This window comes from Gigantopelta aegis, chromosome 14 (assembly GCF_016097555.1).
Source record: "Gigantopelta aegis isolate Gae_Host chromosome 14, Gae_host_genome, whole genome shotgun sequence".
Taxonomy (NCBI): domain Eukaryota; kingdom Metazoa; phylum Mollusca; class Gastropoda; order Neomphalida; family Peltospiridae; genus Gigantopelta; species Gigantopelta aegis.
In genome coordinates, this window is record NC_054712.1 from 32165787 (window position 1) to 32184789 (window position 19003).

Here is a 19003-nt window from a genome sequence, read left to right on the forward strand (position 1 = left end):
ATGAGCATTTTTTCAGAACTGGGAATTGTAGGGGGTAGGGAGGTAATTTCTACCCGCACCTTCTCGTCCCACTTATGTAAATAACTCAAAAGCGTTGATTATGCTAAATAACAGACGACACTTTGTTTATATTATTAGTGGAAATAGTAAAATTTTAAATTTGTCAATGAGATGCCTTTGAGGGGATCGGGGGCGGGACGTAGCCCACTGGTAAAGCGTTCGCTTGATGCGCGGTCGGTCTGGGATCGATCCCCGTCGGTGGGCCCAATTGGGCTATTTCTCGTTCCAGCCAGTGCATCTCGACTGGTATATCAAAGGCCGTGGTATGTACTACCCTGTCTGTGGGATGGTGCATATAAAAGATCCTTGCCGCTAATCGGAAAGAGTAGCCCATGTAGTGGCGACAGCGGGTTTCCTCTCAAAATCTGTGTAGTCCTTAACCATATGTCTGACGTCATATAACCGTAAATAAAATGTCTTGAGTGCGTCGTTAAATAAAACATTTCTTTCTTTCTTTCTTTCTTTATGTGAAAATTTTAAAAGTTGGACGCGATCAAAGTGCATAATAATGCAGTTTGGGCACATTATGATGGAAGTAACACACATTTAACTAAAATTGTATAAAATGAGTCCTCTTTATAATTATGACCGTATCTGTAACTTCCTTGAGACTAAAATACCTGTAGCCTATCTTTCTTTATTATTAGACCATAGTGGGCATTTAGGATGCCAGGGCTTGGTATGTATAAATTTCAGCTGAAGATTAACAAATAACTGTGGTCTTCTACCAATAATAGACAATATGCTGCCCTCGGGTGTGCTCGGAAATTAATATTTCCGAGTTGTAAACTCGTAATTACAAATTGTTTGTATTCGAGTGTTCGTGTAAGAAAATAAGCCCCGATCCCCTCAAGAAAGAAATGTTTTATTTAACGACGCACGCAACACATTTTATTTACGGTTATATGGCTAGTACATACGGTTATATGGTAGTACATACCACGGCCTTTGATATATATCTTTTATTTGCGCTTCCCACATGCAGGATAGCACAAACCATGGTCTTTGTTGAACCAGTTATGGATCACTGGTCGGTGCAAGTGGTTTACACCTACCCATTGAGCCTTGCGGAGCACTCACTCAGGGTTTGGAGTCGGTATCTGGATTAAAAATCCCATGCCTCGACTGGGATCCGAACCCAGTACCAACCAGCCTGTAGACCGATGGCCTAAACACAACGCCACCGAGGCCGGTTTTTCACATAAAAAAAACCCGTACATGAATACTAAGCCTCGTTACAGCTAAACAGAACGGTTTGCATTCCTGGTGATAAACTAAGACTAGTGTCATTTTAAAAAACAACTCCTTGGCTGTCACTAAGCTTTAGAATGTACTTAATATTCCAAATAATTAGCCTTCAAACGAGAAAATGTACAAAAAACAACAAGCGAACTCTTTTCGCTAACTGTATACTGCTACGTATTGACGACGCCAAGGTTTCAAAGACAATATCGATGACGTCACAACCATTGTTGCTTGTTCTTCCATGGTACTTGCTTGTTAGAAACTAGCATCGGTTCAGGTAACGCCATGTCTTCGGGTACGATCGACTTCGATACGCTGCGAATGGACGATCTCAGGTCGCGATCCAACATTACGGAGCACACGAATCCGAATCAGGAACACGTGGACTATATACGTCTTCTACAAGAAAACAAGAAACTGGAAACCAGCTATCTGTTGTCCGTCGGAATTGCGTGTCATGACGCCAAGTTTAGAAGACGGTTATCAGGTAAATAATTGTTTTAAAGTCGCAGACCCAAGTTTCAACCTGTGAAAATGGACACTAAGTAATGGTGCATCTATAAATATGTAACAGGTTTGGATAAAAGTTATAAAAGAATGAAACAAGCGTCTGTGGTGTTGAAACGGGAAAATACCCTTATAAAGCAGACCCTTTGAACCCTTGAAAATGGACACTAAGTTTGGTTAATCTGTAAACCTGTAACATATTTACCGGCCTCGGTGGCGCAGTGGTTTAGCCATCGGACTACAGGCTGGTAGGTACTGGGTTCGGATCCCAGTCATGGGATTTTTAATTCAGATACCGAATCCAAACCCTGAGTGAGTGCGCCGCAAGGCGCAATGGGTAGGTGTAAACCACTTGTACCGACCAGTGATCCATAACTGGTTCAACAAAGGCCATGGTTTGTGCTATCCTGCCTGTGGGAAGCGCAAATAAAAGATCGCTTGCTGCTAATCGGAAAGAGTAGCCCATGTAGTGGCGACAGCGGGTTTTCTCTCAAAATCTGTGTGGTCCTTAACCATATGACTGACGCCATATAACCGTAAATTAAGTAAATTTCTTTCTTTTCTTTTTTGTAACATATTTGGATAGTTACAACAGAGTGAAACAAGAGTCTGTTACGTTAAATACCCTTAAAAATAATTTAAATTCGAGACCCTAGTTTTAACCCGTGTAATACTAAATGAACATTGCGTTTGGTTAGGGGACGGGGCGTAGCCCAGTGGCAACGCGCTCGCTTGTGGCGCGGTCGATTTGGAATCAATCCCCGTCGGTGGTCCCAGTGGGCTATTTCTCGTTCCAGCCAGTGTACCTCGACTGGTATACCAAAGGCCGTGGCATGTGTCATCCTGTCTATGGGATGATGTACCTAAAAGATCATCTGCTATTAATGGAACAGTGTAGCGGGTATCCTCTCCAAATTACGTAATGTTTGACATCCAATACAGTGGCGGATCCAGAACATCCACTGGGGGGTGGGGGGGGGGGGGGGGGCAGTGACATGAGGTGGAATGCCAAGGGAACTTTGGGGGAGGTTTGGAGGCGGATCGTAAAAAAAATGAAAATTAATATATAATAAAATTTAACTATCGCAAAATTTAGCTCCCCACCCCCACCTCCTAGATCCGCCTCTGCAATAGCCAATGATTAAAATCATTGTGTTCTAGTTAAACAAAACAAACTTTAATCTATAAGCCTGTAACATAGTTGGTAAAGTTGTAAGAGAGCGAAACAAGAGTGTGTAACTAGTGTAGAAACGGGAAGATATCCTTTAAACATAGATTAGGGCTCGTCTTCCATAACCGTTTAACAGTTACTTGTAAGAGGTACATTTGTTTTTAAATATATGAAGTCTGCATTTTGTGGTATTACAAAACACCAGGATGACCAGGCCTGGACCCATATTTTTGAAGCAATCTTGACCTACGAAATCGTAAAACCATCGTAAGCTATGACGTCACTATGGCGTGTACTGTACTGACGTCACAACCTACGATAGTTTTACGATTTCGTAGCGCGAAGATGGCTTCGAAATATGGACCCTGATGCTTATAAAACCTTTTAGTCTAGACTCGAGACTCTATTATTAATAGAGTTTGAGACAGTAGCGTCATGGCAACGCTATACAAATTGATGCGCGTGACGTCATTGGAACGCACAAACGCCATTTTGATCGATCGACGACCATCGATTGATTCATTAGTAACTCAATCAGTGCACAAATCAATCAATCGATTAATCGATAAAATAATCAAAATAATCCGCAAACCAACCAGTCGATCAACCATTCAACCAGCCAATCAATGCAATCCACCCAGCAGCCGTCGCACCTCTTTCAAACAACGATCGGTATGTCAAACGTTGTGGTATGTGCTGTCCTGTCTGTTGGAGAGTGCATATATAAAGATCCAATACGAGCTACTCTCGGCAAACTTAAGTTCCAATTAACATGTAGCTCCTTTTTTTCTTTCTTTCGATAAACCGTTCAAAAATGCGCCAAAATTCCTTCAAGAAAATACGCATTACTTTCCTTTTTGACTTAATCAAACGTAGCCCAGTGGTAAAGCGTTCGTTTGATCCGCGGTCGGTCTAGGATCGATCCCCGTCGGTGGACCCATTCGGCTATTTCTAATTCCAGCCAGTGCTTCATAACTGGTGTAACAAAGGCCGTGGTATGTACTATCCTGTCTGTGGGATGGTGCACATAAAAGATCCCTTGCTGCTAATCGAAAAGAGTAGCCCATGAAGTGGTGACAGCGGGTTTCCTTTCTCAAACCTGTGTGGTCCTTAAAAATATGTCTGACGCCATATAACCGTAAATTAAGTGTGCTGACTGCGTCGTTAAATAAAACATTTTCTTCCTTCCTTCCTAATCCAACGGGATAGTCAAGATTCAATTGCGCCAAAATTGCTGGTGCTCCCTTGCACTGCCAGAGCGGGCGGTCCCCTCTCCCACCCATCTCAACCCTTTTCCTGTCCTGGACGGAGGAGCCGGTCGAGGCACTCAACACATTTTATTTACGGTTATATGGCGTCGGACATATGGCTAAGGATCACACATATATTGAGAGAGGAAAGCCGCTGTCACTTCTTCATGGGCTACTCTTTTCGATAAGCAGCAAGGGATCTTTTATATGCACCATCCCAGAGACAGGATAGTACATACCACGGCCTTTGTTACACCAGGTGTGGAGCTCTGGCTGGAACGAGAAATAGCCCAATGGGCCCACCGACGGGGATCGATCCCAAACCGACCGCACATGAAGCGAGCGCTATACCACTGGGCTACGTCTAGCTCCGACCAATGGAAAAATGTATTGTGTTGCCTCTGAAGTCTACGTGTCAGAAGTATGAACTGTGTATTACGTCCAATAGTCGATGATTATATTAGTTAATCAAACTTTGTGTTTCAAAGGGACAGACCCTAGTTTCAACCCGTGAAAATTAACACTAAGTTTAGTTAATCTACAAACCTGTAACACATTTCGATAAAGTTAAAATTGAGCGAAACATGAGTTTGTGACTTTGAAATGGTGAAATAGCCTCTAAAAATAGTGTAAAACTCGACTCCATAACTGTTACTTCTCAGACGCACGTGCTTTTTTTTTAAATACGAGCAATGAATTTTGTGATATTAAAAACATCATGATGACCAAACATACTTCGAATGTACGGAAATTCATAATCTAAACCATAAAATCTAAGTTAAGTATGAATCCAGTTATCAAAAAACGGCTATAATAGTGGAAAAAAAAATATACCTTAGTCTTTCAAAACTAGAGTATGTGTGTTGTTAAACAAAACAAACTAACTTTTAACATCTTTCAAACTTCAGCGGAATATCAGCCGCGGATCGATCTAATGTTGTCAAGAGGGGGCTGGACAACCCCTGTTCACGACGAAACAAAATCAACTTACTTTAAAGTGTATTTACCTCTATAACACAGCTTCCATTTAAATAGTTGTATGTAGACCCCCCCCCCCCCCCCCCCCCACGTCAAAAAACAACAACAACAACATGATCCGCGCCTGGATACCTTTCGGTGATAAAGCTCCTGTTTCTGCCGCCTGGCTACAGGCCTGCCGTATGGCGGAAACATCTAATTGTATCACGGTCCGACTAATATCAATATAATTAAAATTAGCTCCACTATTACATGTGGATCTAACAGCAGCCCGTTGGAGCCCATGTCCAGTTGACCTTTCATTCGACCAATCAAAATCTTACTTGCAAAATCACGCCAGTGATTTTAAAAGAATTTGAAAACATTCGGGATTATGCCGAGGGTATACGAAATGATTCGCGTGAATTACGAAGTATGCCGGAAACTAATTTCAATATAAAATTTTATATAAAATTCGTTTCAAGACGAAAAAAAACCCGTGATGGTATAGTCATAAAATATGTTTATACTAGTATACAATCCAGAGTTTATTACTGCACATCCCCCCCTGTTTTTAATGCTGAAATAGACCAACAAGTTCGCCTATTACATAAATAGTCTCGCCCGATATTTTTAGAATTTGTATGCTCCCGAATAACGCTATAAACGGCGAAGTGTAATTGGTCGATATTTGAATTGTTATTTATAGATGAAATGTCACCTGGACATGGGAGTCCACGCAGTGCTGTTAGATCTACCAGGGTAGATCCAGTAGAGTTAATTTTAATCAGATTGGGCTAATATCTCAAACATAATGTACGTAATATGTATATTATACGTGGTCAATGCTCTCAGTGGGGAATGTGCAAACAAAACATCCCTTGCTACTAAAACCAGTTTTGGTTGAATAAACATCTTACTGCGCTTAATTTTTTTTTTTAAATAATCGCACCCCCAAAAAACAACAACAAAACAAAACAAAACAACAAAACACATAACATAACATAACATAACATAACATAACATAACATAATATAACAAAAAACAAAAACAAAAAAACCTCAAAACAAACCAAAACCAAAACAATACAATCCAAACAAACAAACAAACAAACACAAACAATACCCCTCACAAATAAATAATAATGAAATTGTTTGTATAAAAAAGCACCCTTACCCCCATCTCCCAAATAAACAACCCTGAAAAGAACATTCAAATGTATTTCAGCCTTAACCAAGTTAGAAGACACGCTCAAGAAGACACTGACTGAGAAATGCGAACTCCTCAAGACGATAAATAAATACAGCCGCGATGTGGAAGAGCAGGATCAAGTTAGAAAGGATCTGGAGCGAAAGGTGTGTACGGTGTTTACTACTTACAGTGTACGTACATGTATAGACACATACACACAGTCATCTACTGGAGCGCAAGGTGTGTACGGTGTTTACTACTTACAGTGTACGTACATGTATACACACATACACACAGTCATCTACTGGAGCGCAAGGTGTGTACGGTGTTTACTACTTACAGTGTACGTACATGTATACACACATACACACAGTCATCTACTGGAGCGCAAGGTGTGTACGGTGTTAACTATTTACAGCGTACGTACATGTATACACACATACACACAGTCATCTACTGGAGCGCAAGGTGTGTACGGTGTTTACTACCTACAGTGTACGTACATGTATACACATACACACAGTCATCTACTGGAGCGCAAGGTATTCACGGTGTTTACTACTTACGGTATACACACATACACACAGTCATCTACTGGAGCGCAAGGTATGTACGGTGTTTACTACTTACGGTGTGCGTACATGTATACACACATACACACAGTCATCTACTGGAGCGCAAGGTGTGTACGGTGTTAACTATTTACAGTGTACGTACATGTATACACACATACACACAGTCATCTACTGGAGCGCAAGGTGTGTACGGTGTTAACTATTTACAGTGTACGTACATGTATACACACATACACACAGTCATCTACTGGAGCGCAAGGTGTGTACGGTGTTTTCTATTTACAGTGTACGTACATGTATACACACATACACACAGTCATCTACTGGAGCGCAAGGTGTGTACTGTGTTTACTACTTACGGTGTGCGTACATGTATACACACATACACACAGTCATCTACTGCAGCGCAAGGTATGTACTGTGTTTACTACTTACGGTGTGCGTACATGTATACACACATACACACAGTCATCTACTGCAGCGCAAGGTATGTACTGTGTTTACTACTTACGGTGTGCGTACATGTATACACACATACACACAGTCATCTACTGGAGCGCAATGTATGCCTGGTGTTTACAGTGTACGTACATGTATACACACATACACACAGTAATCTACTGGAGCGCAATGTATGTACGGTGTTTACTATTTACAGTGTACGTACATGTATACACACAGTCATCTACTGGAGCTCAAGGTATGTACGGTGTTTACAGTGTACGTACATGAATACACACATACACACAGTCATCTACTGGAGCGCAAGCTATGTACGGTGTTTAAAGTGTACGTACATGTATACACACATACACAGTCATATAGTGGAGCGCAAGGTATGTACGGTGTTTACAATGTACGTACATGTATACACACATACACACAGTCATCTACTGGAGCGCAAGGTATGTACGGTGTTTACAGTGTACGTACATGTATACACACATACACACAGTCATCTACTGGAGCGCAAGGTATGTACGGTGTTTACAATGTACGTACATGTATACACACATACACACAGTCATCTACTGGAGCGCAAGGTATGTACGGTGTTTACAGTGTACGTACATGTATACACATACACACAGTCATTTACTGGAGCGCAAGGTATGTACGGTTTTTACAGTGTACGTACAGGTATACACAGTCATCTACTGGAGCGCAAGGTATGCACGGTGTTTACTACTTACAGTGTACGTACATGTATACACACATACACACAGTCATCTACTGGAGCGCAAGGTATGTACGTTGTTAACTACTTACGGTGTACGTACATGTATACACATATACACACAGTCATCTACTGGAGCGCAAGTGTACGTACATGTATACACACATACACACAGTCATCTACTGGAGCGCAAGGTATGTACTGTGTTTACTACTTACGGTGTACGTACATGTATACACACATACACACAGTCATCTACTGGAGCGCAAGGTATGTACGGTGTTTACAGTGTACGTACATGTATACACACATACACACAGCCATCTACTGGAGCGCAAGGTATGTACTGTGTTTACAGTGTACGTACATGTATACACACATACACACAGTCATCTACTGGAGCGCAAGGTATGTACGGTGTTTACAGTGTACGTACATGTATACACACATACACACAGTCATCTACTGGAGCGCAAGGTATGTACGGTTTTTACAGTGTACGTACATGTATACACATATACACACAGTCATCTACTGGAGCGCAAGTGTACGTACATGTATACACATATACACACAGTCATCTACTGGAGCGCAAGTGTACGTACATGTATACACACATACACACAGTCATCTACTGGAGCGCAAGGTATGTACAGTGTTTACAGTGTACGTACATGTATACACACATACACACAGTCATCTACTGGAGCGCAAGGTATGTACGGCGTTTACTATTTACAGTGTACGTACATGTATACACACATACACACAGTCATCTACTGGAGCGCAAGGTATGTACGGTGTTTACAGTGTACGTACATGTATACACACATACACACAGTCATCTACTGGAGCGCAAGGTATCTACAGTGTTTACAGTGTACCTACATGAATACACACATACACAGTCATCTATTGGAGCGCAAGGTATGTACGGTGTTTACAGTGTACGTACATGTATACACACATACACACAGTCATCTACTGGAGCGCAAGGTATGTACGGTTTTTACAGTGTACGTACATGTATACACATATACACAGAGTCATCTACTGGAGCGCAAGTGTACGTACATGTATACACATATACACACAGACATCTACTGGAGCGCAAGTGTACGTACATGTATAAACACATACACACAGTCATCTACTGGAGCGCAAGGTATGTACGGTGTTTACTACTTACAGTGTACGTGCATGTATACAAACATACACACAGTCATCTACTGGAGCGCAATGTATGCCTGGTTTTTACAGTGTACGTACATGTATACACACATACACACAGTAATCTACTGGAGCGCAAGGTATGTACGGTGTTTACTGTAAAGTGTACGTACATGTATACACACATACACACAGTCATCTACTGGAGCGCAAGGTATGTACGGTTTTTTCAGTGTACGTACATGTATACACACATACACACAGTCATCTACTGGAGCGCAAGGTGTATACGGTGTTTACTACTTACAGTGTACGTACATGTATACACACATACACACAGTCATCTACTGGAGCGCAAGGTATGTACGGTGTTTACAGTGTACGTACATGTATACTCACATACACACAGTCATCTACTGGAGCGCAAGGTATGTACGGTGTTTACAGTGTACGTACATGTATACACACATACACAGTCATCTACTGGAGCGCAAGGTGTGTACGGTGTTCACTACTTAGTGTACGTACATGTATACATGCATACACACAGTCATCTACTGGAGCGCAAGGTATGTACGGTGTTTACTATTTACAGTGTACGTACATGTATACACACATACACACAGTCATCTACTAGAGCGCAAGGTTTGTACGGCGTTAACTATTTACAGTGTACGTACATGTATACACACATACACACAGTCGTCTACTGGAGCGCAAGTGTACGTACGTGTATACACACATACACACAGTCATCTACTGGAGCGCAAGGTATGTACGGTGTTTACAGTGTACGTACATATATACACACATACACACAGTCATCTACTGGAGCGCAATGTATGCCTGGTGTTTACAGTGTACGTACATGTATACACACATACACACAGTCATCTATTGGAGCGCAAGGTATGTACGGTGTTTACTACTTACAGTGTACGTGCATGTATACAAACATACACACAGTCATCTACTGGAGCGCAATGTATGCCTGGTTTTTACAGTGTACGTACATGTATACACACATACACACAGTAATCTACTGGAGCGCAATGTATGTACGGTGTTTACTATTTACAGTGTACGTACATGTATACACACAGTCATCTACTGGAGCTCAAGGTATGTACGGTGTTTACAGTGTACGTACATGAATACACACATACACACAGTCATCTACTGGAGCGCAAGCTATGTACGGTGTTTAAAGTGTACGTACATGTATACACACATACACAGTCATATAGTGGAGCGCAAGGTATGTACGGTGTTTACAATGTACGTACATGTATACACACATACACACAGTCATCTACATGAGCGCAATGTATGTACGGTGTTTACTGTAAAGTGTACGTACATGTATACACACATACACACAGTCATCTACTGGAGTGCAAGGTATGTACGGTGTTTACAGTGTACGTACATGTATACACACATACACACAGTCATCTACTGGAGCGAAGGTATGTACGGTGTTTACTACTTACAGTGTACGTACATGTATACACGCATACACACCGTCATTTACTGGAGCGCAAGGTGTGTACGGTGTTAACTATTTACGGTGTACGTACATGTATACACACAGTCATCTACTCAACTTTTACTAGGGAATGCAATTTAACAATGTTGTATGCATGTTCAGTACACGAAAAAGATTGCAGTTTATAAAATAAACAACTGACCTGTCGTTTATCAAATTATCTACGGTAATGATGTTTGGCTGCACTGTCAACATGAAGCATGAAATGCATGTGCAATATGTGACCAGACATTTGAAAGTTAGCAAAGATGTTCAAGGGTATTGCAGCGTAAAAATATTAAGCACATTTTATCATCATTTCAATATTGCATATAACTTTATGCCTCCAAACAATCAAAGACGACGTTTAAACAACGATGACCTAAACAGATGTGTTGGAATGGTTGAAAATGGGGGTAACTCAAGCTTATGTGACAACTCAACTTAACGTATCCCAAATCGTGATATCCTGGTTATGGAATCGGTACCTAACGATAGGCAGAGTAAACCAGCATCATGGTGGAGGTCGATCAAGGGTAACAAGACCCCGTGATGATCGCCATGTTGCCGTAGAAGCGCGTCGTCGACCCACTTTGAGTGCAACTCATTTGCAAAACCACCTCCAAAATGTAGCTGGATTTCACGTTTCCACACAAACTATCCGTAGATGGATTCATGAAGCAAGTTTGCATTCAAGAAAACAAGCTATTAGAGTTCCACTCACACGGCATCATGTTGAAGAGCGTTTGAACTGGGTAAGGGTTCATGTTAGATGGACTCGTCAAGATTAGGCCCCGTGCTGTTCACAGATGTATCTCGTTTTTGTCTGGATTACACTAATAGACGGTCTAGAGTACGAAGACGGCCTGGAGAGAGATTTTTACATCTTATAGCGGAACATGACATATATGGAGGTGGATCTGTAATGGTATGGGGAGGCATTAACATGATGGGACGCACTGACCTCTATGTGATCCAAAATGGAACTCTCAATGCTCGGAGATATAGAGATGAAATCCTCCACCCGATTGTTCGCCCATTTGGTGGTGCAGTTGGTCCTGGCTTTCTTCTTATGGACGATAATGCACGTCCACATCGTGCTCGTATTGTTAAGGAATATCTGGATATGGAATCAGTTGATCGTATTGATTGGCCTGCACGTTCTCCAGACTTAAATCCGATATAGTTGTTTGGGACATGCTTCAGCATGCCATTTTCAAACGACCAGTGCAACCTCTGACTCTGGGTGAGCTGCAGCAGGTGCTCCAGGAGGAATGGGGTCATATTCCAGATCAACGCATCACCCACCTGATTGGTAGTATGCACAGAAGGTGTCAAAGTGTTATCGACATGTCCAGATTAACCCATTCAAATGTACGCAGTCTGGGTTTTTTTTTACAATTGACATATCTGTTTCATATTGACACATTATTTGCTTTTACAATTTCTGCATTGTTTTCTATGATAGCCTCTCCCTGATCAAACAATTTTTCTTTTTGTCATAGTATATTTCCCGATGAAGCATGACTCGACCCTCAATAAATTTCAATCCCCAGTCTAGACACCCCCCCCCCCCCCACCCCCGCCCCATCCGCTAAAATTCCTGCACACGCGCCTGGGTTTGTTCGTCGTCTTCAACATGTGCACGTGACATTTGACGTATAGGCTGTATACTACCAAATCAAATCCCATAGACGACAATAGTAACATTGTCACGGGGATTCTATAATACCCGTAACTGAATAAAATACGATTGTCCAAATATCTCTCCTAACTGTATATCTATTAGATCTCTCTGTAACAGGCAGTATATACCCGCGTTGGCTCGTCTCTAGGTATGATCAGAGATACGATCTTATATAAAGTATATGTAATATAGCACGTTTAGTTCACTAGAAAACACAACAAAACACAATACACTTTGGAATCTGTATTAACCTACGCTGACAAATGTACTGCCGCAGTAGTTAATTAATAACAACAAGAATAACAACCCAGAACTCATCACTTAGTTAGTTAATCTCTAGGTGTCTAGTTTACACAATATGCTAATCACTACACCGTGACACAACACCCACACGTGTGATAATTGAGAAACGCTTCTAGGGGAACTTATTTAATAAAGGAATTACAGCTCTATTCCTAACTGGTTAATTTTTAATTAACCCTAACTACTCATTCAGTAACCTTGTAACACAGAATTAATACTGGTACCTATCACAATAAAGACAATAACCTACCGTTTACCTAGGTCTTCTAGGATGACTGGCTAAGCTTTATATTACCAAATACTCGTATAAATATAGAACAGTAAGACTACGATTTACTTCGTCAGATGACCGAAGACACTGTCTAAATATTATTGGTATAATACAGTATTAAAATATTTAAAAGTCCAAACGGACTAACGTTCCCTGGGTGCCGTCCTTTTTGCTTTTCCTCGATATCTCTAAACCCTAGCCATTTATTCAAAACTCTCAGAGACAGCGAATATCGCCTGGAGGTACAACGCGGTACCTCACCTATCATCTAATATTTCCACCTCTCCCAGAGTCGGTATATTTTCTTAGATCGTCAGACTGGCTGTCGCCAGTTCGCCAGAAATCACGGTTGTAAAACCCGCACTTGCGGAGGTATTACGTAACTACTGGTCACATGGCCTCCACACCTGCTCTGGGTGTGTATTAGGCGTACAGCTCGACGACCGTCGCGCAAAGGTATTACGTAACAAGTTGCCCATCTGGCTAAGTGCATTTGGAACTGCACACGGTCCTCTAGAACAATTAATATCGCATGTACCGTCATACACCCCCAACTCAAAAAGGATATTTCCTCTACTCTAGGAATAGGGAAATATACTACATTAAAACAAAAAGGTGCGTTAACCGACGCATACGGACATTTATAACACATGTAATAATAAGGTGACTACCAGTAATCACACTGAGTCTGAGTCCCTGGTATACAAATAAAATATATAAAAACAAAACAGAAATCAATAATGTCAACACATTATCATAACGTTCAACTTCGGGACAGGGCATCAGCGATTACATTGGATGTGCCCTTGATATGTTCAATGGTAATTGGGTATTCTTGCAGAAGAAGACTTCACCTCAAAACTCTCTGGTTGGTGGCTTTCATTCTGTGAATGAAGGTAAGCGGATTATGATCAGTAAAGACCACCACTTGGTGCACTGCCGATTTCACGTAGATCTGAAAATGCTTCAGAGCTTGTACCATGGCCAAAGCTTCCTTCTCTATAGTGGAATAGTTCACCTGGTGTTTGTCAAACTTTTTCTAGAAGAAACTTACAGGATGGTCCAGTCCATTTTCATCTTCTTGAAACAGCACAGCTCCAGCTCCCACGTCACTGGCATCCACAGCTAGCTTGAACGGCATTCGGTAGTCTGGTGCTGCCATCACGGGAGACGAGGAGAGCATCTGCTTGAGAATGGTTAAATGACTTCTCGCATTCATCTGACCACTGGAACTTCGTTTCCTTCTTTTTCAGTGTCGCACGTTTTTCCAGGTTTTCTCCGATAGGCATGCTGTCTAATCGGTGTAGCGTTGGGTTCCAAGCGAACATCCTGGCTTAAGGTATTGGTAACCGTTGGAAGGTCCCGACAAATGGAAACATTGTCTTGTATCAATGTAGTCAGCTTTGCTCGCTGGGGGCTCAAGTCTGCTAGAATCTGGCCGTTGGCTAACTTGATCTCCGCAGTCTTGACGTCATCACAGGAAATTGAGTGTCTCTCAGTTTGGACAGGTAGTACTGGAACTATCGGCAGTCTGTCAAAATAACATTTTAGCAAATTGATGTGACAATACCTACTTTTCCTAACCCTATCAGGAGTGTTTATCACATACCCTGTCTCATTAACCCGTTTGTGCACAACATAGGGCCCGAAATACCTGTTCTGCAATGAACCCCGTTTAATGGGAAGGTACAGCAGCACCTTATCCCCTGGTTTAAATTCCCGACTCCTAGTCTTCCTATCAAACACTGATTTTATTTTGCTCTGAGCATGGCTCAGTTGCTTCCTAGCCTTCCTATCAAACACTGATTTTATTTTGCTCTGAGCATGGCTCAGTTGCTTCCTAGCCTTCCTGTCTCTAACTCTCTTATTCATTAATACTGCCTTGTTCATATAATACCCTGACATCTCATCCTCCATCTCACCCTCAGTTAACAATGTAGTGCGAGCTGCCAACAAACTTGGATCAGCCCCCTGCTCTAGGATTAACTCTTGTCTATTACAAGGTAAGTCCCCCCTATCAAACACAACTGGTTTATTTCCCCTCTGCGGGAGATCAACAGGGTCCACCACATTTAATTCCTCAGTTGACTTATCTACCATTTTACTGATAACCTCATCCACTCCAATTTCATGGCTCACACACGTATCAGACAAATCACAAATATCCTCTGGGTCTCGTGCTAACCTACTGGCCATAGCCCTAGTCATTACACACGCAGGATATCTAGTCTCATCAACCTCATACTCTTCTATGGGTAAAGGGCTGTCTTCAATTAATAATTGGTCACATTGCGGCTGACAACATTGACTAGTCAAATCATTACCCAACAAAACTCCTATGTTTTCAAAAGGCAAGTCCTTCACAACACCCATAATGACTGGTCCCGTCACAAACTTCGAACACAAGAAAACCGTATGTAACCTGACAACCATATTTTCTCCAGTAACCGAGGTTAAAGCCAAACTACGTCCTGTATCTGAATTCTCAATACCAGCTAAAAACTCTTGCGTGATCAGACTCTGACTACACCTGGTATCTCTATAGATTGATATTGCCTTAGGACTCAATTCTTGTTTCACATCACAAACCATACCAGTGGACACATACGGGTTTACTTTCTCTGCTATGGGACTAACCATTAACTCTCTCGCTAACGGAGCTGACCTCACTAAACCGACCACGTGCGCATTATCACGTTTCCTTTTAAAACAGTCCCCGACAAGATGGTTATCCTTTTTACAGTAACTGCAATGTGGACGAAAAGTTCGTGCATTGGCTGATAATGCCGGTTTATCCGTACTTTGCCCACCAGGTGCATTCCTTGCCTGACTAGCTGACCAACTAGAAGACTCTCCCCGATAGCTACTTTCCCGGGAAAAACCTGGCTGAAATTTCTTCTTATCACCCTGTTGTAAAGAGCTACCCTGTACTGCCTGAGCTTTGTGTATTAACACGTAATCATCTGCCACTATGCCTGTCTCCTCTATCTTTTTGACATCACGATCCTCTAAATGAATACGTAAGCTAACTGGTAATCCATTTTTAATGTCCTGTAAGATCAACAACTCCCGTAACTCGGTATATGACTCTACCTGATGAGACACCACCCATTTATCAAACATCCCTGCCTTCTTAGCCACAAACTCACTATAAGACTGACCCTGCGTTTTTCTCAACTCGCTATACCGTAAACGATAATCCTCAGGTCGTAATTCATACGCCCTCAACACTGCCGCCTTAACTAGGTCGTACTGACTTGCTCGCTCATCACTCATTGAATTATAAGCTACACTAGCCTTCCCCTTAAACTTAGACACGGCTAACAATGTCCACTTAGACTGCGGCCAATTTAGCTGCTTAGCGGCCCGTTCAAAAAGTTGAAAGAACATATCTACCTCCTGGTCATCAAATACAGGCACTGATCTATAAGCCTCCGACATGTTAAAACCATTTCCTGCCTCACGTCTAACTTCTTCAGTATTCAACTTTAACTCATGTTCCACTTTTAATTTTGCTAACTGGAATTCTCTATCCCTATCTCTCTCTTCTCTATCCTTCTCTCTATCTTCCCTATCTCCATCTCTAGCTCTATCTTCTCTATTCCTTTCTTCTCTTTCTCTATCTATCTCTCTCTATCTAATGCACGTTCTTCTCTTTCGTACTCAAGCTTTTTAAAAGCTAACTGTTGTTCCATACTCAAGTCATTTATCTCTATCTCTGGAACAATCTCACTTTCTTCCATAACAGGACTATCACCAAAAATTTCCTGGATAATAATTGATCTTATATCTCCTAAGGTTTTAGCTGATGTTAAATCAATTTCTCGCTCACCCGCGATTTCAACTAACTAGCTTAATCTCCACTACACTGAGTGTAGGCCTATCCAGCAAATTCTTATCCATGTTTAGATATGACGCACTTAATATTAATTAATTTTCTAGTGAACAACGTTGCTACTTCTAGTTAATTTGTAAAATTAATTTATAAAGCCCCCATTTACAAACAATACTTTTTTAAATATGCATGTCCCGTTTCAGATCCGGGACGAGCGCCCTAATTTTCTACTACTGTCACGGGGATTCTATGATACCCGTAACTGAATAAAAGACGATTGTCCAAATATCTCTCCTAACTGTATATCTATTAGATCTCTCTGTAACAGGCAGTATATACCCGCGTTGGCTCGTCTCTAGGTATGATCAGAGATACGATCTTATATAAAGTATATGTAATATAGCACGTTTAGTTCACTAGAAAACACAACAAAACACAATACACTTTGGAATCTGTATTAACCTACGCTGATGAATGTACTGCCGCAGTAGTTAATTAATAACAACAAGAATAACAACCCAGAACTGATCACTTAGTTAGTTAATCTCTAGGTGTCTAGTTTACACAATATGCTAATCACTACACCGTGACACAACACCCACACGTGTGATAATTGAGAAACGCTTCTAGGGGAACTTAATTAATAAAGGAATTACAGCTCTATTCCTAACTGGTTAATTTTTAATTAACCCTAACTACTCATTCAGTAACCTTGTAACACAGAATTAATACTGGTACCTATCACAATAAAGACAATAACCTACTGTTTACCTAGGTCTTCTAGGATGACTGGCTAAGCTTTATATTACCAAATACTCGTATCAATATAGAACAGTAAGACTACGATTTAATTCGTCAGATGACCGAAGACACTGTCTAAATAATATTGGTATAATACAGTATTAAAATATTTAAAAGTCACATCAATCACATCAAGGTTATACAACAGAGCAGAAATAATATATTTACCAAAGTCCAAACGGACTAACGTTCCCTGGTAGCCGTCCTTTTTGCTTTTCCTCGATATCTCTAAACCCTAGCTATTTATTCAAAACTCTCAGAGACAGCGAATATCGCCTGGGGTTACAACGCGGTACCTCACCTATCATCTGATATTTCCACCTCCCTCAGAGTCGGTATATTTTCTTAGATCGTCAGACTGGCTGTCGCCAGTTCGCCAGAAATCACGGTTGTAAAACCCGCACTTGCGGAGGTATTACGTAACTACTGGTCACATGGCCTCCACACCTGCTCTGGGTGTGTATTAGGCGTACAGCTCGACGACCGTCGCGCAAAGGTATTACGTAACAAGTTGCCCATCTGGCTAAGTGCATTTGGAACTGCACATGGTCCTCTAGAACAATTAATATCGCCACAGGCGAAAACAAAATTAAGAGCATGTACCGTCACAAACATATGTGGCTAAAACTCCTACCTGCAGCGTATCAATCGACATAAACATCACGGATATAAATACTACCGCCCTTCATCCTTAAAGTGAATCAGAAAAATATTGGGGGTCAAGCTGCTAGTTTCTGAGATAACGGGTAGTGTCTATCACTACCCTAGTTCCGCACAAAATTAGAGTACTTTTTTACAGGTACCCCGTACATGTTTCAAGCACAAGGATACTTAACACAGTGGTACTAGATGAAATAAAATTGCACATGGTTAAAAATATCTTGGTATTTATCACCAATTCAAGTGATACGTCTCCACTAGCACCCTCGAACGCTAGGTGGTTTAGTACTACCTATTTATTACCCACGTAACAATACTTATGACGTCCCACGATGACGTCATCAACTGGCGGTCACAACCTTACGTCATCAATTGGCGCACAACCTTACAAACGGAACGAAACAAGATGAGTGAATTAAATTAAGATCGATTATGGGTAATAAATAGGATATTAAACTCGCTACCATTTCGTAACATGATAGGAAATGAAAGCTCGTTTAATATCCTGTAAATCTGCACGTAAACTCTGCTGATTAAACAGTGTGCTGACGTGTCGTTTGAAATTATACAATGCTTTCTTTTTGCAGGTTTTTTCTCTTCAGAAGGTCTGCCAGA

The 19003-nt window shown here is 41.3% G+C and overlaps 1 protein-coding gene across 1 annotated transcript in view; it reads left to right on the forward strand.

Moving 5' to 3' along the window:
• Window positions 1–1513: 1513 nt before the first annotated feature.
• Window positions 1514–19003, forward strand: part of LOC121389191 — a 17789-nt gene continuing 299 nt past the window's right edge. Inside the window, exons 1-3 of the mRNA XM_041520795.1 lie at window positions 1514–1792; window positions 6418–6545; window positions 18976–18997. Coding sequence (XP_041376729.1) covers window positions 1591–1792; window positions 6418–6545; window positions 18976–18997 — 352 coding nt within the window. The 5' untranslated portion in view covers window positions 1514–1590. The remainder of the gene's footprint in view (window positions 1793–6417; window positions 6546–18975; window positions 18998–19003) is intronic.